General features: G+C 36.5%; 2 protein-coding genes across 5 annotated transcripts in view; one reads left to right on the forward strand and one right to left on the reverse strand.

The window, feature by feature from the left end:
- The first annotated feature begins 408 nt into the window (after window positions 1-408).
- LOC129729916 (uncharacterized) lies at window positions 409-2,449 on the forward strand. Its single transcript, XM_055688828.1, has 3 exons — window positions 409-533; window positions 595-1,686; window positions 1,749-2,449. The coding sequence occupies exons 1-3, from the start codon at window positions 489-491 to the stop codon at window positions 1,944-1,946; spliced, it is 1,335 nt and encodes a 444-aa protein (XP_055544803.1). The 5' UTR covers window positions 409-488; the 3' UTR covers window positions 1,947-2,449.
- A 16,271-nt stretch (window positions 2,450-18,720) lies between these two features.
- The window catches only part of LOC129730571 (cytochrome P450 4C1-like), a 91,006-nt gene continuing 84,078 nt past the window's right edge, over window positions 18,721-25,648 (reverse strand). For 3 of the 4 annotated variants that reach the window (XM_055690008.1, XM_055690009.1, XM_055690007.1), the window contains exons 2-6: window positions 20,095-20,350; window positions 19,905-20,031; window positions 19,592-19,843; window positions 19,109-19,529; window positions 18,727-19,044 (exon numbers count right to left, since the gene is read on the reverse strand). In XM_055690008.1, the coding sequence (XP_055545983.1) occupies window positions 18,872-19,044; window positions 19,109-19,529; window positions 19,592-19,843; window positions 19,905-20,031; window positions 20,095-20,350 (1,229 nt within the window). In that variant the 3' untranslated portion in view covers window positions 18,727-18,871. Of the gene's footprint in view, window positions 19,045-19,108; window positions 19,530-19,591; window positions 19,844-19,904; window positions 20,032-20,094; window positions 20,351-25,648 lie in introns of all 4 variants that reach the window. The other variant, XM_055690006.1, reaches the window with a different exon arrangement.

Genomic DNA, 25,648 nt, shown 5'->3' on the forward strand with positions numbered 1-25,648 from the left:
TCCGCCCGTTAGTTTAGATTAAAGTTATAATTATTATTGCAATTTAATACAAAACAACGTTCGTCGCATATTGTTACTGTAATTAAATTTCAAAATTTGGATGTCATCCGCTGGGACTATTTGAGGTGATGTTTTACGTTGAAATTTACTTGCCTCCCGTGTCAAATAACCATCGTTCGGAATACCAAGCTAACGAAAAGTTTTGCATTATCGCACATCATTGCATTACAACTAAGCAATGACTTGGAAAATTGTACGTAGTAACCATCATCCTCCAACATGGGCAGTATTTTCCGGTGTCTCCACTATAATGAACAATCACTTTTCCGCTTTGCAGCCGCCAGCGGGAAAACACCATTATCAATTGTCATTTAATTGACAGTTTGCGGCAGCGCCTGTCGAGGGTCCACCCAGCGGTACTTTGTTTAGAATTTTCTCTACAACTTTTCATTACCAGTTAGTCGATTGCCCTCTAGCGTCCATTAAAGATGAATTTCCGCGATACGATTGTGGGATTTACACTGCTTGTTTTAGTTCTGTTTGATTACTTTTTAAATGTTTAAAATTTTTCCTAATAGTGACCTACCCTTTCAGAGTGCTGCAAGCCAGCTTCCTTCTAAAGCGATAGAAACTAAAGAAACTTTGCTCCATGAGTTGCACTCACTGCAAGAAGTAATTCCGAATGGTTATCATGTGAAAAATTCCGCAAATTCGGAAAATGTGATCAAAGTACAGAATCTCTTCGAGGAATTTCTTCAACAAAACCAGGATAGCATTAGTGCGGTGTTACGCGTTCTGAAATTGGTAGATCATGATGCTGAAAATGTTATTCTGGATTGCATACGAATTTTCGATTTGGAAGTATTAAGCAGCGCAAATATTATCTTCGAGCACGTTAGTAAGCCGCTGCTTTTTCAAGTTAGAGATCTTTGTGAGTTGGTCGCGGCTGGCCGGTTGGATACGATCGAAACTGTCTTAGAAAAGGTTGAACGTGAAGCAGCTGATTATCGGGTGAGGTTGGATGAAACGATGCAGGACATTGCATTTGTTTCGAGCCAGCTTAGTGGCGATCACATCACTGACAAAGTTCACTCGAAGGAGGAACTTATTTGGACTCAACTGGAGCGGTTGAACCAAACGTTTCGGGCACAGCTGGATAGCACTTTCACGAACTATTTTACCAGGTGGATTGGGAAGTATAAAAAATTCGCCTCAATGCTTCCGGAAGGGTTTGGTTCCGATGAGCAATCTGGAATTGTAACTTTGTTCGATTTTCTTGACTTTCTAGATAATGAAACTAGTGTATTGCAAGACGAATTGCAAGATTTCTTAGACTATTGGGTGTACATAGTTGAAGAGTCTTTAGAATCGGTAACGAATGGTTCTTTGGAAGTTGTATATTTCCTCCAGGATTATCCAATAGAACGTTTGTTGAATGGAGAAACTGATCTAAAATGTGTTACCGCTTACTATTCAAACCTGGACCGGACTCTCTTAAACTTTTTGGATAATTTTTACGAGTGTGTAGAATATGAACAGGAAATGTCCAAAGCATTTCGGCAGTTAGAATCCGTACTGGATTCCACGGATAAGGCAGTTCAATTTATCTTTGATAGTTACATCACATGTGGTAAGCTTTCCGAAAAATTCAAAGACGAATTAGCACTGGACGAATGTTTACAGGATGTAAGTTGAAATCAGTGCAACAAAAGTGAGAGCAGAATGTTATTTGTGTCATTGTTTTACAGTTGTCTGAGCCACTTGAACAAACGGAAGAATTTGTCGAGCGCAAGGCGAACGAAATCTACTACCATGTTGAAGATGCAATGGTCTTCAGTGGAGTCATAATGGGTGCATGCGTTCATATGAAAGCACGGGATGCGATCCTGGAAGTCGGTGAAAAGTTTGGTAATTTTGATAAGTGCAGTATGGGCGCTAGGAAATAGAATGCCATCCAAAAGAAACATTCATTTTTACCAGAGGATAATAAGTAACAGTTAAAACTAACGAACATTAAAAGTGTTGTTGAAGGGATGTTATTGAATTACAGTGTCAATAGAGGAAAGTATCTGAAGGATAAACAGTGTAAAATAAAAAAAATACTTAAAAGGTTTAAGCTCAATTATTAAACTCAACTATCAAAAATTTATGACACCATTAGCAATAGAATTCAGGTTTTTTTATAAAAATTTAGGGGCGCTGAAAATAAGTAACATAACAAAAAGTCATGAAATATTGTGTTACTAACATTAGAGACATCTCTAATTTGTTCGGCCCTAGACCGGTGAACGGTCCGTAAGCCAAAAAAAAAACTTAAAAAAAAACAGAGAGCACCAGAAAGTCGAATGACAGAAAATAGCAAAATCAACACTCTGGTTAATGGTAATGAGAAAGAACCGTTATTAGTGTCAGTAAACGATGATTCAAGAAAATAAAATGTCACATAAAATCTACATAAAGTGAAATTTCTAAGCATAAATATCGTGAAGGAAAACTGATGGCACTCATCAGCACTGGTTTATACTTTTGTAAGTCATTTCCATTTATTTTCGATTATGCTGGGTATGACATTCGCTCTAAGAATCGAATTGCTCCAAGCTTCTGTATTGACGATACCCGATTAGGCAACAAACACTGAATGCACTCAGTAAAAGATTCTCAACCCTCCGTTGGTTATGTCCCAGCCGTACATATTCGCCTCATGCATTACAATTTGCAGCGGATTTACCTGTTTTTCAACCACGTTCGTGCATACATAAATTAAACGGAAACCAGCGACTTCAAAGCTGCTGAGTTGCGGATCGTTCGGATTGATGGCCGGCAGTAGCATAACTGACTGGTTGCAACATTTCTCAGCGTTGATCGATGCTACCAAGAGCAAAGGTAACATAACCGTAACGAGGCCTGCATCAAATACAGGGATTTCGAAACCTGTAGCAGAACCAGAACTATATACGAAACCTAGCCTAGGTTGGGATATTGATATTCAGAGTTGCACCATAACTGGTGCAGCTTATAGTCGACGATCAACTCCATTCACTTTATGCTTAATGATGCCCGGGCAGGGTTCAGGTTAGTTCAATATATTAGCTGTCAGGGAGCACCTAGGTTTATTATCTTATGAACCGATGAAAGCTAGCATTTTATTTCCAATTAACCAAAACTAATCAATAGCCTCGAACAAAAAATACAAGTTTGTTCGTGTACGTTGGTGCTCAGGACTGCTAACGTTAGCAATTCAGAAGCAAAGAACAGACGGCTCTCTTCCGGTAGTTTGGTAAATATGTGATTCTACGCTGATAATGATAATGTTAATTTATAGCTATTTCACAACAGGTCAAAACGCAGATTTCGTGACTTCTTGTAGGCCCGTACTGAGATGTTTGTGCGGCTTTCCGTAGCAAATTATGTTTAGCTTCTTTTGTACTGAAGACTTAGGTTTAGATACACTCATAGCATATGATTGGTTAACTGCTACAACGCTAACATCAAAAGTATAGACGGCGTATCATTTGTTTCGGGTCATTTCATTTCAATATTATTCAGAACATGAATTCCAAATCGTCGTCAAATGTTGCGTTCATGAAAAGTATTCCCTAGCATTGAGCAAGTCCGATGCTTTCCAATCAATCCTGGCTAGGTATGCTACCTGGCGTCTTTCAAAAAATATTATTCGTATTTGTAAATCCCAGCCGTAGGGAACTTCCAGCAGTACCCGAAAAAAACTACCATGTGTTTTTCAGTGAGAACAGAAAACTTGCAATGTTTTTCGTTGTAACCATAAAAAAACATAGTATTGTTATAGTGAGCTTCCAGTCGCTACCATGATTGACCAAAGTTATTTGTTGTTGAAAAAATGCCGTTAAGATACATGAAAAACCACCTTTTAGTTAAATTATGATAATTGCATCAAATTTTAAGGTTTTTAAGGTATTTTTTTGGTGTACTTCGATGGAGATAATCAATGCGTCGTTGGTAAGCTGACATGTACTAAATATTCATCACATCATCCATTTTCATGCTACATATTATTACTTCCATTTTCTGGTTACGTGATGAAAATCGAATATCTCCATACATTTTACATTAAAGCAGGGTAAAGCAAAGCACAGGTGAGCAATTCTCACTGAAACCGTCCCACTGGTGACGCGAAGTCTTTCGAAAAAATATGATAGGGGAACTGCTCCATTATTCATTTCATTAGGCCGATATTCACGGAGAATGCACGGATTAAACACCAAATTTCCACGAAATCATTGAACAAATAAACAAAATACGCTTACGCGCTCTTTTGAAATCGTTCAGCATTGTATATTTAGTCAACTTAGCTAGATTTATCCTGAATTTTGTTAAACAAACCATTTTTCACAACGCTTCCATATCCATCTTAAAACTTGAATCACTGCTCAATGATTCATCTCACGACGCCCCCATATTCATCACAATGTTAATCATGAATGAATCACAGTATCATGAATGAACGTGGCCGCAGCCCGTTGTAGTAGGTTACCTAGGTATCCGCTGTAGTTGTTTACGTTAAAATATGGTAACCTAGGTAACCACTGCAGTGCCCTCGATTTATGTCAATTATGTCGGAATAATTCAACATTTTCAGTATGATTTTTTCGTATCAACAGAAACTGATTTGGCAACTTTTGATTTTCTTCAACGCAGTGAAAACAGATGAAAATACATACAGTTGAAATTTAGGAATTGTAGAAATTCATCTCATATATTTCTGCTAGTTCAAACTTGTATTTGGAAATTTGAGGTGAACATTTCGATGATTAAAGTATTCTTAATGTACTGAGTGATTTAGTTTAGTGATTGATAACAGAAGAGTTATGTGCAAAGCCATGACCGCAAGGATTAAGTAGAATACTTTTACAAGAAAGATAACACGGCTGCTTGTGTGTCAGTCATTTTTTCTAGTAAATAAACGTTGAATAATCAGATCAATCGAATTTCGCGCTTCAACAAGGATTGACCATTTTCAATAATATAGTGAGTTGCTTGTCATGGTTGGGGCTTGACAATTTTTAAAAATTTTGAGATGAATTTTTTTTGGATGTCGCGCTCATGACTGAACGAAAAGATAATTCAGTACGTTCTAAGACACGGAGATAAAGTAAAATTTATAACTTTTACAAATTTAAAAATGTGAACTGACTCATTAGAAAATATTAACTCTTCAATCAAATTTTTATTTCATCCTGAAAAAGACAATTTGTTGTTCGTTTTAGTATCGGATAAGATGCCGATCACATCTTTGCGTTATCACTGACAGTGTGAATAAAATATTCCTAGTGATAAAATAAACAGTGAAAAGCTGATTTAACAATCAAAAATAGACGGCTCACGTGTTGTCAAAATGAGTCAACTTTTCATTGAATGTATTTACTAGTGCCCACTATCGCACAGAGACTGCATTTCACTAAAGGGCGTCACTGCATCAGCCGCTATCGATGCTGAGATCCGCTGCAACTAGTTCGCTATCCATAGCCATGCCACAGTTGTGGCCGCTACACGCTGCCATTGGTATCCACTGTCCCTGAATCAGCTGGCTCAGCTGCTATCATTGCTGGCATCCGCTGGAACTAGTGCGCTATCCATTGCTACGCCACAGCTATGGCCGCGAAGTATTCTAGGGGTAAGCGGGGTAAGACCGCCCCCTTAAGCAATTCTGTTTATAGAAAAAAAAAAGTTGCGGCTGCAATTTCATTTTTTCTTCGCTAAGAGGTTCTTCTATTCAATACCCGCATTTAAAAAATAAGAACTGAAATATTTTTGTTTATTTTCCAGCTTTTTTTTTAATTTCAAAAATTCATTGAAAATGTGCAGATCTTTTTCATGCGGGGTAAGCCCGCCCACCAGCGGGGTAAGATCGCCCACCATTTTTTGAGGATAAACAATATTTTTAGGGCCGAAACGGTTGATTCTATCGGTATAGTGTCTCTGACAAAGTTGTAGATGGTATTTTTTTTTCTTTTTAAATAAAATATACACTGTGAAAAATCTGAAAATTTTTTTTTTCTAAGTTTTAACTTATTTTGTTTTCTGATTATTCAAGTTAAAATCAATGTTTAGGTAACTTTTTTGGTTTTCAAAATAAATATATTTTTCAGAATTGGGGTTTTTCAAGATATTGAATTCATAATATACCTATCTTTATGCTAAAAATTAAAACTCGTTAAACCTATCTGTATGATTCTTTTGAAGACTTATTATGTATAGAAAAATACTAATAATTATTATTTTTTTTATTAAAATTTTTAAATTTTCTACGTTTTTTTTAAAGAACAAAATTACCAACGACTCTATAAACCAAATAAACCGTAAAAAAAAATTCTTCACAAAAATTGAGCTATTAATATTTGTATTACTCCATGATCCAACAACCATAAAATTTTAGCTTACCTTTTGTAGATTCTACAGGCAAAAACATGTTTTTTTAAAAAAAAATTGAAAAAAAAATATATTTTTAATTCTATTTCTATATTTTTTCTTTAAATTTTTTCAGAGTGTGTACTTTTTTCGAAAGTAAAAAACTACTATTTGCAATTCTGCTGGAGACGTCATACCTATCAAACACACCGTCCTGGCTCTAAAATTATTTTGGTTCATTGACACCATTTTCACACAGGTTCACTTTTTTCAAATATAAGTCTTGTTAAAATATATTACTAGAAAAGCTTAAACCAAATCGAAAACGGTCGATTAACATCGATGTCTTATGTGGCTTGAGGTTGCTCTACTGATCCTGTAAATATTCCCTTTGTAGTGTCGAGGCATTTGGGTCTTGAAGTAAAACAACAAGCAGTTGGATTCGTGGCGGTTTTACCCCTTGTATAGTGGGCGACTTTTCCCCCAGTGGAACATTTTCATATTTGACCGAAAAAGTAGTCAAAATTACAAGATTACTCACGGCCTTCGATATTTCCGAAAGAAGATAGATTCAGGCAAGCGATTAAACGTATATTCACGAACAAAACAATAGATTTTTAGACTGAAAAACCTTAAGTCCCGTTGCCGCAAAACAATAGCGCATTGACTGGTTGCCAGCTGAAAGGTTGTTTTTGATTATTTCTGCAACCGTTCGTGCACTATCAAAACAGAAAAACGTGTAAAATGTTATGTAATTATACTGTAATAGACACGTTAAAGAAATTTTTCAATTATTTTATAACTTGGTAGTAAAACTACGGTGGGCGGTCTTACCCCGCAGGGCGGTCTTACCCTGTTTACCCCTACTTCAAAACAAAAAGTGGTTCGCTAGTGATAAAAAAAACTTTGGTTGGCTGCTGAACGAGTCCCGTTGTAGTCGTATAGAACAATGCGCGGATTTTGTTTTCTGAGGTAGGTGATCGAATTAAATGAGTTTTCGAGTGCAGATGCCCATGGGCGCAACTAAGGAAAATTTCTAGGGGGGGCTAGTTTTCATGCATGTCATTTAAAAAAAAGAGGAAAAAGTGTTAAAGTGCGCCCGTTAATAATGTATAAAATAGTGTCGTAACAGTAGAAAAAAATAAAAAAAAATGTCTAAAATGCATGACACATTGGAATCTGGTGCTATCCAATTTTTTTTTTTCAAAATCTCGGACTCAGCTCGAAAATCATAGAAGGTCGAATATTTAGAAAAAAAAAATGTTAGTTAGATAACACCCCGATGTCTCGTGCATTATTAAGACATTTGGCACAAAAAAAATCGATCTCGACAATTTCGTGAACCTGTGCATTTTTTACTAGGTCAAAAAAGTGAAAACTTCGCCGAACATATTGTTGCTGAAAACTTAATCAAATCTTGCATTCAAGGAGGTGTTCATGTCATAATTGATGATAAGGCAGTAGAATTGTTAGATTCGATTCCCATGTCGAACAACACGATCTCTGGGCGTATTTTTGACATGGCTAATGATGTCGAAAGCCCCTTTATTTTTCGATTGGAAATTTTAAATGTAGATTGATGAAGCCACAGATGTCGCAGGATTAGCATTTATGATGGTATTTGTACGCTTTCAATTTTCTTGAGGTTTCCAAGCAGATTTGTTCCTTTGAAAACCGCTGCCAATTTCAGTAACTTCATATCAAGCTGATCAATGATTATGTAACGGAAAACAATATTCCATGGGAAAATCTTATTGATGTATATACGGAAGGTGCGAGAGCTATGGCAAAAAATATTTAGTCCTGGCAAGAATTCAGAAAATAGCAAAAAATTGTCAATGCATTGTTCATCGTCAGGCACTACCTCTGAAGAAACTGTTATCATTTTCGAAAGAAGGATTGCAGGAAAGTGTAAGTGAAATAATCAATTTCGCTCTATACTGGAGTACGCTGGTTGTATGGATTGTAGTGGAAAGACGTTGTCCCGCGCATCAAGTTAGCTTATTAAATGAATGATCTACGCATTTTAATACAAGGTGAGATAATAACAATCTTCAGTACAAACAGCAAAATTACGTCCTTTAAGAGAAAAGTTAAAATTCGAGCAGAATTGTTAAAAAAACGAATCTGGGCAGCTTTCCAAAAACCCAAGCAGAAACTACATAGTAAATATCATCCAAGAATTTCCGCGAAATGAACGAGCTTTTGCAAGTAGGGATAATAATAAATAAAACCCTTCTAGTTGAATATTTTCGAAATGCGCAGGATTTGTTGGAGAGTTTTGAATAATACTTCCCCGATTAGTTCCACAGAAAATCGAAGGGATGGCGAAACGAAGTCAGAATCATTGACGTAAGGCGAATACGAACGCCAGGTTGATTGGACATCAGATACGAGCATGAAGAAGAAATTCAAATCTAAAAAATCGTTGGAAGATTTTTGAAGTCAGATGAAAAATGAACCCCTGCTATAGAGGTTTGGAAAAGTATTTCTGGTAATTAATTTCAGAGTTAGCAGTTCCCAAATCAAAACAATGCAAGTGCCTGAAACTAAAAACGCATTAATACTAGTTCTAAGCCAATGGATGATGACATCTCAATTTGTGTTGATTTTCACGCTCTGATAAGAAGTATGGAATGTATTTATATTGAATACAATCATTCTCTGGAAAAATTCTAGGGGAGGCTTAAAGCTTTCTAGGGGGGCTGAAGCCATGGATTAGCAGATTGGTTTAGTTAGAAAATATGCGTGTTTTCCTGTTTTCAATTGTATTTTCATGTTGTATGAGATGAATATATGAGCTGAGATGAATAACCTATGCAAATAAATTTACTGATAACATTCCCTATTCATTCTTAGGAGGATTCAAGCCCGAACTACGCGATGGCCAACCCATTAAAGCAAAATTATGGACCTTTAGAATTTTTTGATGGTACCGGCTGTCTAAAATAAAGCAATATATTGCTGCAAACTAACATTTTCGTTCATAACTTTCTTCGTGAAAGAAATCAAAGCTTCCTGTAGCCATACCCAGTACTTCTCGGAATTCATTTTGCTTTATATAAAGCATATTGGAGTTTTTATAGCGTTATTAATGCCTGTCCAAACGATTACGGCACCTTCTCTGAAGTTGCAAGGTTGTCTCGTCTCCTGAAACATCGGAATCGTCAAAAACGAACTTTTTCTTCACTGGAAACCTCTCTAGATCATTTTGCATTTCAGAATTGGTATTCCTCGAAGAAATTCAAGCGTGTTTTTTTGTATGCCGCGGAAGAAGTCGTAATATAGCAACTGCTTTCCTGTATGAAAAATTTGAGCCGGATTTTTGAACTTGTTGGATGTCCACCGGCGACTAAGTCAGTAGAAGAAAACAGGCCTCAAACTCCTGCATTTTGATAAATATCGACAATTTCAATGATGGAAACGAAAACTTTGATTGTCTAACTGTCTTACGAATATAAGAAATACCGTTAATCACAAAGAAATCTGTTAACAATTGCAATTGAAAAAAATTGACCTCTATTGCAGCCATTCAGGAGCCACTTCGGGTCCTGAAAAAACAACGCCTGCAAAACAGACGAAAACTGCTCAAAATAGGTTCGGGGTGATTGGAATAGTGTCCCTCGATTGGTAACTTTAATTGATGATTGGTAAAGTTTGCTAACTTAGTTTTACAATCTGAAAACAAGTTCTGACAGAAAAAAAACGATAGAGAACAGATTGATATACTACTGATTGAGTTTTATCTAACACATTTCGAGTATTTCGTCTAAATACACAGGCGGTTCCTAAAGCTGCTTAGAATATGTTCCCTACCTCATTTCAGTTGATGAAAGCTTGGATAAAACAACAAGGCGCTAGACTGCCGTTGTCTCTACCTGTAAAGCATGAACGTCCGCTAGAACGTTTCCTTGTAGCATATTGTGCACCAATACGACATTAGTAGGGAGTAGAAAACCCTTCTTCATTTTAAACAACGATTTTACTACGCTCGTTCTCTGTTAAAAACGTCCCCTGTAGCATTATTCTTAAAAATCTGGAAAATTGAAAATTATTTTAAAGCACGTATGCCTTAAACAATATCTTACAACCTTCAGTTAACCTGGCTAACAGTTATTTTGAATGATGTTTGAGTCAGACACATGCTAGCGAACTGAGCTAAGAAACTATCATGATGGCCTTATAATTATTTCTATCTCTTAATACACCAACCAAGTATTCCATGCTCACAAACACAGTAATAACACAAAATGTTTCCATTATTGGGCTGGGTATACTAGTGTAAGTAAGATGATAAACCATTGAAATTGACAATTACACTGAGCAAAAAACTAACACCAAAAATGATAGTGGCGTTATAAATATTTCCACCAGTGTATAGTTTTACAATGTTCTTCTTACGTGCTAAGCATTATTTCTAGTGTAAATTAATCCACCTAGCGGTGAGACCCTGCCTTTCTCCTTCGAACTTATAATTTGTTCAAATAGATTTACTCCAACACTTAAAAAATACACCTTGATTATTTCTGCTGGATTTGTTATTCATTCTAAACAACAAATTTTTGGTAGCCAACAGCACAACTATACCGAATATTTAAAATTTAACATATCATCGGCTTCGTGCAACACTGGCACAACTCAAAATTTTGCATTTTTGAGTTTTTTAAGGCAAACGATGCCAAATACTGTTAAGTTTCATCACACGAAATCCCATTTCAAAAATTACAAAAACCCAGAGTTATGAGTAGAAGTGCCTTTGCTGCACCAATCGAAAATTCTCCATAAAGTTAGTAAAAATAAGGTTTTAACTTGGATAACGTGAGCACGTAATATGTGCATAATAGACCCAAAGGTGCTAATTAAGGATTGGTAATCTTAAACTTCAAAGTTTTCTTGAAAATCGAATAATAAATTTTCGACGCAAATTTTCAAACGCGTTTTTCTCGAAACTATGTTTTCTGAGTTGTGCCATTGTTGCACGAAACCGACGATATGAAAATCAATTAACACATATACATACAAATATTCTATATATATTCTATAATATATAAATTCTTTTAACTATATAATACGATTTTGTTCTTGATTGTGGTATAATCGATTTGTACTCATATACTGCCTATAAATACTCAGATTCTTTAAGTCAACGTTAGTCAGTAGATTTCAAATAATGTTTAATTAAATGTTGTTCCTTATACATTAATTTGAATGATCCTATCAGTGAAATTGAAATTCTTTAACGCAGTTGATATTACTGATCGTTTCTGAGAGGTATACAATGAATGGCCAAATACCAATCAATAGGTGTTCTTGAAATCTGGATTATACCCCGTGGCCAGAATCCGACCTAAAACCCAATTTTCAATCTAGATGACGACTTCTGGTCGCCTGATAATCATAAAATCATAAATTCCATCATACAATTGCCGAACTGCCTAATCTGGGTATTTCTATGGCGAAGATGGCGACAGTTTCCGATCAACAGCCTAAAGTGACAAATATCATCCAATACGATTTGAAGAAGCGGTATGATACCCTGAGGCCAGAAATCATCTTCAGACGCTATTTTAAATTTCTAGACAGTAGCTTTCGGTTTCTACCAGTCTAAAAGGGACAAACATTGTCCAATGTGAGTTTTTAAGTACCCGGGATAATGCTCAGAGACCAGGAATCAACTTCATACATCATTTTAAAATCCGAATTTGCGACACCTGTTTTCTTGAAATAAGTCGTGTAAACTTTGAAAGAAGAGATTTTCAACATTTTTACAATTTAACACATAGTGGATAAAATAAAAATCCGATTACACTGGTCAACACAAGTGTTGCCCCGAAGGTCAAACTAAGAAAATATGAAAAATTATAGCTTTTCGTGTGAATATTTTTCTTTCTAGGGCAATTATTATGAGCTTTAGAGAGCATTTTTTTTTCGATTTTGTCAACCAGTGTTATAATCAAATTAAATGGGTACCAATAAAGCAACTAAACCTTCAATTTAAAACTAAGATTGTTTAAATCAGTGATGCCATCTTTGGCAAAACGAGTGAATTTGATCAAGTTTTCTGAACACGTTTCTTTTCATAACCTTCGAACTACATGTTCAATCATCATAAAATTCGTTAGTTAGGGTTTTCAAAGACAGCCCGGTCATTTGATACCTATTTTGTTCAAATCGGTTGTGTAGTTTCTGAGATAATGGAGTTTCATAACTTCTACATTTTGATACATAACTAGGGATGTCATGTAGAAAACTTCATGTAGTTTTCGACGAGTTTTCTACGTAGAATACCTCTGGTAGAATACCTAACCAAAAACGAGTATTCTACGAAAACCTACTAAGAGATTTTTGTGGTAAATTACATGATGAACAATCCAAATTTAAGTTTAAAAATACTCTTTCTTTTTAATTGTGATGATTATTTTGTGTGAATTGAAAACGAATTTTACATTTAAAATCGTTGCTTTTACTCTCCGTCGATTAAATTTGTTTTTGATGTGATTCATGAGTTTTCGTATTAGAAATACCTCCCGTTTCCAAAATATTCTAGGGCTTCCTAGCCAGTACAAGCAACAAACCTAGGTATGTTTAATTTTATCTTCAAAACTTTATATAAATTTGTAAATTAAGTAGCAATTCAGAACCCAAAAAATTAGTATTTACTTAACTCAAAACTGAGTAATACTGTACCCGCAAAATTTTGCAATTTTGTTACCTCTAATGTTGGGTACCCCAAGAATTTTTTCCGAAAAAACTACCTTTTGCCTCACAAAATGACTGCCAGATTTTTTTCAGGTTTTATTTTTGCCCTTTCCAGATTATCAAAATATTGACCTGGCAACGCTGATTGAGATGTTGGGTATGCTCTAAATATATGAGATTTGAAAGCGATGGCATAATTCTGTAGAAATCAGGCCTTAGATGCGCCTTTGCTGTTGTACTGATTTTGTATGTGACGTATATTATGCAAATTTGCTTTCATTTGCATTTTTGGATGACGACAAATATGTTGTTGAACCGTGAATTACTATTGAAATTATTGAGTGAAAGCTTTGTATGCTTTTCTGAGTTTCTTTATCATTGCTTGTTTCGCCATAATTACAAAATAGTCCGGAAAAACACTTTCTTGCTCCTTTGTGTTATTTTTTTTTGTTAGATTAATTCTTCCGTTTCTTGAATACACCCAATCAGCGCAGCGAATGGCATTTTAAGATTCATACTCTGAATTTTCGAGTGTTTGAGAGTTTTCTACTTGCAATAGGTTTTCTACCGTAGAAAATGTAGAATACAGTTTTCTACGTAGATTACTTACGAGTCCCGAAAAATCACGTAGAATACCATCCCTGTACATTACAGACAAAGTTACAGTCCGATTATAATAAAATTCCATATGGTTTAATCAGGCAACTAGACCTTTCTATTGCAACTTATTTTGTGAAAATCGGTCTATCCATATCTGAGAAAAGTGGGTGAGTTGAAACAGTCTTTGAAACATGTTTCTTGTAATAGCCTGATTTCACATTATTATACATAACGGACAAAGTTAAAGTCTAATATCAATAAAATTCAATAGAGTCTTATGGGGCAACAAGACACATGACACTAATTTTGTGAAAATTGGTTCAGCCATCTCTGAGAAAAGTGAGTGAGTTTAAACAGTGTTTGAAACACGTTTCTTTGCATAACTTTTGAACTACATGTCCAATCATCATAATTTTTTTTTACAAATGGTTCAAAAAATAAGCCCGTTCTTTTGATAACAATTTTGTTCAAATCGGCTTTGTAGTTTCTGAGATAATGAAGTTTTGTGATTTTCACATTTTGATACATAACCTCGAAACTAAAAATCCGGTCACAATAAAATTCAATAGGGTCTTATGGGGCAACTAGACCTTTCATTTGCAATTAATTTTATGAAAATCGGTCCAGCTATCTCTGAGTAAATCGAGTGAGATTGGGAGACCGTTACATACATACACACACACACATACAGAAAATGCTCAGCTTGTCGAACTAAATCGATTGATATACGAGATTCGACCCTTTGGAGCACTTTTATACCTTTGGTTTTTTCAGTGATTGCTATACCTTTCTAGGAGAAAGGCAAAAAGCTTTCTTATTCTAAGATGCCATGAAGGTGTATAAAAGCTGAGTTGTGATAGTAATGGAGATGAATCTATACGATTTGAAATAATAGCATTGCAAATTCGCGGTGTTGTTTAGGGGCCATCCACATACCACGTGGACAGATTTTTAATGATTTTAATCCCCCCCCTCCCCCTCCGTGGACAACTGCCCATATAAATTCTAAAAAAAATGTTTGAACCGTGGACATTAGCCAACCCCCCCCCCAAAGTTGACCACGTGGTATGTGAATGGCCCCTTACGTGTTTGCTGATTAATGAGCATGCAACGTGCTTCATACGATGGCTGAGAAAATGCAGTCCACTTCAAGTTGCGAAGCGCGTAAGGAATTGTTTTTGGACTGATTCTACACGTATTTCGTGTGTGGCAGCATAAGGATTCCATATGAGATTACAATATTCTACAATAGGTCTAACATATGTAATATACAATAATTTGATAGTGTACGGGTCTTGAAAATTGTGGCTGAACCGCTCAATAAAGCCCAGCATACTATTTGTTTTACTTATGATGGAGTTATAGTGTCCTGTAACGGTGTAGAACCAAGTGTAGAATAAGTTGACTTCTTTCTGGAATTCTTCTGCGTCGCATGAGTTGCTGATTTCCATGAAGTGTTTCATGTCGTCTGCGTAAATTAATATGTTTATTTTTTTTAGTATGAGGGAAATGTCATTTACATGCAATATGAAAAGAAGTAGACTCAAATGCGAACCCTGGGGCACCACGGAGGTGACTGAAATGGGGTTTGAAAGTTTGTTTTGGAAGCGCACTATTTGTTTGCGATTTGTTAGATATGACTGGAGCCAACTCAGAAGATGAGGCGCCACTCCAATTTTCTGCAATTTGAAGAGTAATAATGGTATGTTGATTCGGTCAAATGCTTTACTGAAGTCAGTGTAAAGGGCTTCTACGTGCCTACCATTATCCATTGCGTTGAGAATAAAAGTTACAAATTCCAAACAATTCGAGGTCGTTGAACGACCTTTAAAGAAGCCATGCTGTTTACTAGTGATATGGATTTTTACTCACTGAAAAAATTTGTCATTTACAAGTGATTCAAAAAGTTTTGGAATGCAAGAGATAATGGCAATTCCATGATAGTTACGAACGTCATATTTCGCGCCTGTTTAAAAAATAGGCACTAGATAAGAACAATTCCAGGTTTCAGGGAATTTCCCACTTTTCAGAGATAAATTGAAACGACATTCTAATAGAACTGTGAGTTCTTCTGAAAGATTCTTCAAAAACATGGGAATAATTCCGTCAGGTCCAGGCCCTTTCGATGCGTCTAAGCTTTTAAGTGCGTTTAAGACTTCGTGTTGAGAAAGTTGATTGACAGATACATGATTGGAGACTTCAGGGATGAACGCAAGGAAGTCACATTCGCGATCTTCTTCGGAGAATGTAGTGTAAACTTCCTGAAAGAAATTTGCAAAAAGATTACGAATTTCGGATGTGTTCTCGCCTACATTTCCATCAAAATGCATTCGTGACGGGAAATTACTACTTTTCAGTTTCGTGGTTACATAGTTGAAAAAATTTTTTGGGCATGATTTGACTTCATTTTCGATTTTATGGTTATACTCTTTCTGTGCGGTATTAAAGGCATGGTTGAGTTGGCTGCACATATCTAGTTAGTTTTGCAAGTTGGTACTAGTTTTTACTTTTTTGTACAGTTATGTGCTTTTTGCTTTTGATTTTTAAATTTTTTTAAATGTGGATTCCTTCGAAAGCTAACAGCATTCGGATACTAGTGGATGTGTAACCATCTACACATACTGCTGGCTGCTGGTCGTTCCTGAAAGCCAGGTACAGGCGGACGATTTTCATTATATTAGAGTCACGAAGTCTAGCCTTTAAAAAGCGCCCATCGCCGTTCGTTGACTGCTGCGTTAAGCGCACTATATGAGGCCGCATTGGGTCCAGTTCGAATTGGCTGTCGTGTGGTGCTGTGTTGTTATTGCTGATATCGCTATTATTGTTGTTCACATTTTCAGTCTGACCAGTGCGAACCTGTTCAGTTCTGTACGAGTTGATTGATTAGCCTTTTTGAAAGTTAATGAATTTCGTCCTGACGTTTTTGAAATAGAGCAATAGCTGCGAGAGAAAGGGCTTGTCATAAACGTATTGATTCTTTTAGAAAATGCTCCAGGTCTTTAACAAACTGATCACCCTAAGGTAAAAGTTGTTGTCTGACACCCAAACACCATATTAGATTAAAAACCATTGGATTTAAATTAAAATTTAGATTGAGAAATAATTGCAACATTCAAGATGAATTTTTCAACAATAGTTCTGATTAATTCCAGGAATGGTTGAAAAAAGGGAATGGTTTGTACAAACATTGTGGCAATCGTGGTTGATTTGGCAGACAATTAGATCTGAACTCAAGAATGATATGAAGAACCTCGACCGTCAAGGTCGAGTCAAGTACGTACGTCAAGTACGAGTCTAGTAAAAAAGACATTCTAGATGTTTTCGTAATTTGTTAAATCTTGGGGGCGTGACCTAATGTTACCCCGGCATACGGTATAGCTCAATTTTCAGCAATCAGAAAATTTTTACTTTTCTTAAACGTGCTCCTTGAACTGAAAACATTTTCGTGCATAAAAATCCGCATGTCATTGCTTTGTTTCCCAATGTTCGATCCCGAGTAACACCGGGAACTTCGAACTTGTCTTCGATAACAACTTTCAAGTTATTTATATGAGCATTTTTTAACGTGTTTCCACAGAGTTTTAGGTTACATGCAAAAACATATACAACAGTAACTTTGTTATGTTTCCAAAGTTTTTTTTTTTTCAAAATTTCGTAGATCGAGTTATAAACTGAAAAGAAAATTTTGCCTATCTGATATACCGAAAAGAGAGTTCAGTTTACTTCTAAAATGGTTAAGGACAGTGGATCAACATCGGAGACGCCTGTTGCGACAAAAGATTTGACTAAACAAGCTAGTCTGGGTTCTTCATTATTTACAAAAATAAACAATGAGTTCCAAATTTATTTGAACGATTGCTTGAAGAAGAGATTGCTTCCTTTGTATATAAAGCATACCGTTCCTTTTGTATTCTGGCCAGATTTGGTGTTGACTCATGACGTCAAATCTACTCTATCCAATCGTATTCCGATGAAAATGTTATGTTCGTTGAAAATGACATCAACCCACCGAACTAACCACAAATTCTCTCAATTTTAGTTCTACAAAATAGGATACATTGCGCGCGATTCAATGACAACATTGATATCTGGCTTGTGAATCCATTTTACACGTTATGCTTGCATGATAAAATATGGTGCATAACTCTTACTTTGCAAAACTACTAATCGTGTAAAAAGTATCTTTGAGGTTTCCATAATGTTCATGCATTGCTAATATTTATTTCCAAACAAGTCCTATATAATTTAACTGTAAACCAGAACTAGATGCAATCCAAGTATAGAAGGCATAGAATAAACAAGGTGTGTTTGACCAGAAGTGATTCAGGCTTTAGATGTTCAAGAGACTGTAAGAACATCTAGACCGCAGACTTACACTAAGCGACGCTTATGTCGAGATAGAACCGGATAGTTTTGTTTTCATTTTTCAAATGGATATTCATTACGACACCGCGATCGAGTAGACTAGCTTTTACCCATATCTATCCTGCCCTGTGGTGTGCCGAGATTTCACCCCAGTTTCTCTAGATGTTCCGACGGTGTTGGCTAATCCGGTTCAAGGCACAAACGTGTTCTCTCACACGTTTGCGAAATCACTTACCAGCGTTACGAAATCTGCGACGATGGAATGGCATTTTCGCTGGAAAAGGTTGTTCAACCTTGCAGTGCAGTTTTTCGCACACTGAAACCTAGCTGACCAAGTCGCGTGCTCCGGTTTAAGGTACCGCTACCCAGCGTTCCTTATTATGGCAGCCGGTCGACATCAATCATGTGTTGCAGTGTACACAGAGACGACTATAATTACAGTCTTCTATGCACGATTGGCCAGTGGGTACTAAGAAAATGTACTCGAAAGTCAATGGTTCTGGTGGACTTCAAGTTGCGTGCAGCCACACGCAGCACGATATGGATGTGTGATAATTTGACGTTTCATCGCAGCGCTGATTGTGGGCCTTGATGCATCGCGCATCGTTGGTTGATTTAATTCCAATTCGAACAGAAGTGCTAATCAAACATGTTAGTTTTGTTTCTTTTATTGATGTTATCCAATGTATATTTCAAAACCGCATACTGCTATATCATTATCGATTTGGCGAAACCGGTAACTATTGGTTGGAGTATAAAACTGAGGTACCCTTTGGAACACGCACGGTATGTTGTGGCAAAACAATTTAATAAAGGTGAGTTACTAATCGGGGTACATGTTTCTAGGTTCAAGGAATACCCGGTGCTCGGTAGCCAAGTGCATGGAAACTTTGAATTTGAACTTGATATCTTGGTACTTCATATCCGTGGTCAGCTTGTAGTTTCGTAAGAGTTCCGAGATGATGGTTTTAAGACTCATCGTTGCGTAGCGACTTCCTGTGGGGCGATAAAACGAAATTACATTATCAATTCAGCATTTCTTTCAAACAGAGCTACTAACCAATACACCCTCTTGGACCAGCACTGAAAGGAAGATATGCGAATGGATGCCGCTTTTTGGTTTCTTCAGGCAGGAACCGATCAGGATTGAACTCTTCGGCATCTTCTCCCCAAAACTCCTTCCGCCGATGCAGTGCGAAGATGTTGAGAATGAAAATGTTCCCTTTCGGAATTACAAATTCATCCAACTGTAGATCACTCAATGTTTGCCGACCGAAAACGGCAGCCACCGGGGCGAGGCGTTGAGATTCCTTAATTATTCGATCCATGTAGACCAACTGTTTCAATACTTCGGGATTGTATCCGGATTCACGTGTGGGAAAAACTTCTCTCAGTTCGACCATGGCTCGTTCCTGAATTTCCGGATGCATAGCCAGCAGGAGCGCCGTGTGGGCAGCTTGCGTAGCAGAAGTTTCATTCCCCTATCACATCAGGGACAGGAGTTAAAATAATTTATATGATGTTTATATTTGCCCATACTCACAGCAGCGATCATAGTGTAAATGTGATCGGTTATTTCTTCATGCGTGAACATTTTACCATCTGGCAATGGAGTGGTCATCAGCTGATCGATGAATATTTGAGGCTTCTTATAGGACAGCATATCGTCTTCCACCTCTTCAGGTTCAACCTTGTTCACTTGCTTATTGCCTCCTTTCGGAGAACCATTAGGATTGTTGTTGGAATCATTTTTGTTCTGCAGTTTAGCAAACTCTGCTCGTTTTTCGTGAATAATCTATCGGAAAAGCAGTCCCATGAATTTAAAAGAGTTTGTTACAGATAATACATAAACTTACCTTATCAGTAAATGCATAGCAAAACTTTCTAGCTTCCATTTCATAGCGGTAGAAACGGGTGAATCGATATACAATGTCCGGGTGAAGATTCGCATTGAACATGCGCAGACCCACGTTACGAAGAATCCTGCAATAGAGCAGAAGATTACGCATTCACCCTTTCCAAGCAAATCCAACCTCTAAAACTCACGCTTCCAATCCTACAACGAATTCCTGTGTTCCTTCGCGCTCCAAAACTTTACCACCCAGCGAGGTCCTACAGATCATGCTCAACGTACAGGGCGAGGTAAACTCTATGATGTTGAGCGCCTGGCCTGGCTTCCATTGTTTCTCTATACTCTTGATCATTTTATCCACACAGTCGGTGAAGATCGGTATGAAGCTGTTCAGGATGCGGCTGTTGAAGGTAGGATTCAGTACCTTGCGGTGAACTTTCCAGAGATCGTCTGTTGGAGGGAGAGAGAAAAAAGAAAGGAAATTTGTTAAAAATCGAAGTTCGTATGTGTTGTTGCAGGGGATATAGCATGTTTTTTCGAAATAACAAATTGAATGCGTATTCACTTCACATACCTACGAAAAATGTTTGAAATTTGTAATTGATTGTTGAAAATAATTGCAACTTAAAACAAGAACGATCAATGCAATGTCAATGGCAATGCTGAAGATAAACGAATGTTTTTTAAGTAAAGACATTGGAGGCGAAAGTTCAGTTATATTCTAGTGTAACTTATTGAATGGATTTTCGCTTGAAAATTGTTTCTTTGTTTTTTCCTGATATAATTTTTTTAACCCTAGAAAGATAGTCTGCGTCAATTTGACTTCTTTCAGAAAACTGGATTCTGGTATTTGTTATGCATCGATGTGTTAACACCGTAATGGTCACTCATTATTAAATTTTCAACAAAAATTTGCATTTTAAATGATTTAAAATTCATGCATCAATTTAATACCAGAATAAGATTATCTTTCCAGGGTTAAGCAAAAATATATTGCTGTGAAACGTCGAAATTCCATAGTATTTGTTGATTGATATACCTATTTAGTTGATTCTACACTTGGTATGTCTTTTGTTGAAGCTTAGAAACTATTTTTGTTCCAGACGGTCAAAACATTTTTGATTGTTTCTAGCGTTTTAATTTTTTTTTATTTAATTCAACTGTCAACTCTTTCGCTTTTGTAATGCGAAGACAAAACCTCGGAACATCTGCTGTGAGGCTGTGGTAGATTATACATAAGCAGAATCGAATTTCTTAGCAAGGGCTGCTTGCAACCGAGTGAGATTAGGTGTGCTAATCCTAGGAAGCTAGTTGGCTTTATAAAGCACATTATACCTGACTGGGAGCGTGCGGAGGCAACTGGCCATTTGTCCGATCAAAAATGTGTGACTAGTTATTCTACATGGTACGTATAGTAATGGGGATATACTACAATAGTTCTAATTATTGCGTCCATTCCATGCGTCCGTCTTCGAAGTCTAGTTCCACTTCAAAAAAACGTTATTCCCTTAGCGCATAAGATAATCTCCGTAAAATCCTAAGCAGTGTTGGATTTTAGTCAACTCTAAGCGGAAAGATAAATGGGCTTCCCGTTGAGATGTTTCTAGATCACGACGTAGCATGCTCCCCTTCTGAAAAATGCGAACTTTTCGCCACCCATTTTCGAAGCACATTCAACAGCTACTAGTAACTGAAGTACTATTCTCAATCACGAATCAGGTACAATTTACTTCATACTGCCTGCGTAATATTGATGCCGGTTTTCAGGTTGACGCAATATATACTGATCTCAAAGCTGCTTCCGTTAGAGATGATCATAGCGTATTGCTTCTAAAATTACTTCGAACTTGGTATCTCCGATGATCTTATTAGTTGGTTCTGGTCCTATCTCACCGCAGACGGCTTTATGTTTAGATCGGATCTGGATCATTTAAAAGCGTCTCCAACATATAAGGCGTACCACGAGGAAGCAACCTCGGTACACTTCTGTTTTCAATATTTTTCAATGAGCTGTCGATTTTGCTGCCGCAGGGATGTCGTCTTTTTTATGCGGATGATGTAGAATTGTACCTAATTGTGAAAAGCATCGATGATTGCTTTGTGATACAACTTGTGTGAGTTGACCACATTCGAGACTGAAGAGTAATACTTTAGTCTGGGCTCTCATTTCCCCTTCACTATGACAACATAACTAAAGCCAACAGACAGCTCGGTTTTATGTTTAAAATGTATAACGAATTTTGCGATCCTCATTGTATGCGCTCGTTGTACTGTGCTTTAGTGCGATCGATTTTAGAGTCCAAAGCAGTTGTGTGGTGCCCATATCAGCACACTTGGTAAAACAGATTCGAATCCGTACAGAATACAGAATACGAGATACAGTGAACTTGCCACCCTACTAACACCGGTGCAACCTGTTGGGTGTGAACACACTAGAACACAGGACATTTGTTGCTCAGGCTGTTTTCGTCGGAAAAATATCGAAGGAGAGGAGATTCTGAGCAAATTCTGACACAACTTAATTTTCACGCACCTGAAAGGACGGATTTTCAATCTCTCGATGCCCATCGTACGAAATACGGTCGCCACGAGCCGATCCGTTTTATGGCTACCAGATATGATGAGGTTTACCACTGCTACGAAACCAACTCCTCTAATGCGGCATTTCAACGAAAACCTCTGAATAGTGAGCGAGAACTTCAATGACGAGAATCTAACGCAACAAACTAACCAGGATAATTGACATTACTTCTAGTAATGTATTAGTTATAGCTTTATACTGACTGACCAATGTATATGCAACTTGTTCGTTTTTTTTTTGTGTAAGTTCATGATTATGCTTTGTAAATGTTTAGTAGAATGAGAAAAGGTATGAGGTATTTATGCCTTTTTGAGTAACAAACTGTGACTCGAAAGGGCTTTTCCTCATCACGAAAAATTCATTAGGGCTTATTTAGCCAGATGAAAATAACTAACAAATGAGTAAATAAGTAAATGATAATATCTCATCCCCCCATTAATTTCAAGTAATTTTATAATGTTTTAATATATTTTCTACTGTAAACCGCCTATTTATCTTCTTTAACAAGATATTCATTAAAAATATTTACTAACTGTTAGCGCACGAAATAAATGTAAAATAACACAGTGCAACACTTTTTTTTGCCTTGACTTTTATGCATGATTTTTTGATGCGAAAATAAATTTCCCCAAGTTTGAACATATTTCAACATAACGGGAAGCAATGGCGCCATTTTGAATTCCAGAAATTTTCGATGATTTTTTGACGCCATTTTGTTTTAAGACCGAATACCAAAATTCTAAGAGTTTGTCCACATATCAGCATCTTCTTACCTATCTTTTAAAAAAACAGATCTTAAATCGGACAAAAACTGAGCTCAAAACGGTGAATCTACGAAACCGGTTTTGGCATGGTTTTAATATCGAGTATGTCTGAGCATTAATGGTAATGCGCTAATATCTAAAAGTGGTAGTCAAATTATATCTTATATTGAGTAAAAAAGTCTTAGAAATTGATTGGTTGGTGTCTGATCTACGTATAATGTCAGCAACATGCCGATTTTGCCCCAATTCCCCTACAATACTAAAATAGGTTTATCTCGACTTTAAATTAACTTATTTGAAATCTGTTTAATGTAATATCAAGAGTGTAAGTGATACCTAAAGATACAATAACAATTTGTCTTCACATAATCCTCCCTTTTTTGCGTGGAGGGGGTTATTTTTCAATGTATTTTCACTCTCAAATCCTTCGAATCCCTTACGTACGATTATAACTGAAAAGTTTCACTTTTTTCGTAAAATCAACAAAGACACTAAGAAAAATCCGGAGAATGATGCGAATCGAAACATTCGGTATAGATTTAGGTAAATAAAAAAGGACAACGATTGAAAACATGGCGTCAGTAATGTTTGGACTCTGCTCGAAGAGGAGAGAAATGGTGACTTCGACAAAGTTGTAAATAATGTTGTCATAAAAATCTTTGCATAAGACACTTTTTATCTAACTCTTCTTGTTTTATATTAGGCTAGTTCCAAGAGCTCGATTAATTTTGAACATCTGAAAAACTGTAGCATATAGAAAGCATCAATGTTCAGCATATATATGTATATCATTGAAACACACACTATTGCCAAAAAAATATAAAAAAATCGAAAGTTTCAATCAATTTCGTAACGTGATTATGATGGTAATTCATCCTATGCAGGTTTTGTCTGCTAGTTTTTGCTTGAATGTGGTCTAGAAATATACAAAAAATGATATTTTTTTATATTTTTGGCAATGACTCGGTCTTTGTAGGTGCTATCTTTTTTGTGTCTTCTACAAAGTTGTGTGTTTCTATAATGTGTAAATATATGCTGAACGATGTTATCTTTAAAATGCTTTTAAATGTTTTTAGATATTCAATAAAATCGAATTTTTGATACTAGTCTGATACGAAAGAAAAAAGCAGCTATAAGAAAAAAGTCTTCAGCAAAGTTTTCCGATGGCAAAATTATCCATAACTTTGCTGAAGACATCATTTCTCTATAGTACAAGACTGAAAAGCAGGACTTTGAAGCCACTAGCCACTAGCGGCAAAGTTTCGAACTAAAACTTATTATCATTTTCTGATATGTCGAAAAAATCAGTTTTTGAAGGGTATATGACAATAGTTGAGTATATGACGATTTTGAGCTCTCGTACCACTGTGTCTTGGCCAGAGCGCTGTGGAAGGTAAATGTGAAGGTAGTAGCCGACAAAGAGTACCTTTCACATCTACTACAGCGACGACGACAAAGCGGAACGGGGTCTGAGTTTCGTGCTACTAGGGAACGAAATAAAGCGTGTCAAGTCGTGTCAGGTGAAGGCCTCTTAATGACCATCTTTGTGTGTTGAGGATCAAGAGCAGATTCTTCAAATGCGGCGTTGTAAAGCTCTTTGAGGAAACGTATGAAGAGTGTCCGCAACAACATGACATAAAGATCGTCGTCGGAGATAAAAACGCACAAACCAGACAAAAGGAAAGCTTCCGCCCCGTAGTTCATGGGGGAGGCCTCCCCGATCAGTCAAAAATATCAGGATTATAACAAAACCTGTTACGAACTTTTTGTATCAACTTGTGTTCTAAGCTTGGTCTCGTTAATAGTTAACATATCGAAATTTCTATCAAAATTACTTACTGATTCTTACAGATTATAGCAAGTTTTGTAAGGTTTTTGGCAGAAAAAGATCAGATTAAGTTGAAATGTACAATATTTTGTTATTTGACTAACAAATTTTGTTATAAATACGCTTTGAAAACTCACTTTTGAACATTCAAATTTATGGTAGCAGAATTTTATATGATTCTGACATCATTCTGGCATATCAAGAATATTACGGATTTTGATATTTCTATCAAGTACAGATATATTTGTGTTACCCGTGTGTTTCGATCCACCACTAAGGTTGCATATTCGATTTTAGGGTGCTTTTAGCAGCGTGCAGATTCCGCAAGTACAATTTAAAGAAACGATGCATGATAAACTTGTAGTCCCTAAGAAGTACTACAAGTTCGTTGTATATAGACCGTTCCGATAATTATAAATACACTCACGATCAACCGTCATTTCAAATAACGTGCAGTATTCAACCAAACGTTGGCTGCGTCCTGTTGTTTACATCCAAAAGAAACAGATGCTGTCATTTTTTCTAACATTTAGTGCGAAATTTTGAAAATGCGTGGCCTTTCTCCCGAGCAAAGA

The sequence above is a fragment of the Wyeomyia smithii genome, chromosome 3 (assembly GCF_029784165.1).
Source record: "Wyeomyia smithii strain HCP4-BCI-WySm-NY-G18 chromosome 3, ASM2978416v1, whole genome shotgun sequence".
Taxonomy (NCBI): domain Eukaryota; kingdom Metazoa; phylum Arthropoda; class Insecta; order Diptera; family Culicidae; genus Wyeomyia; species Wyeomyia smithii.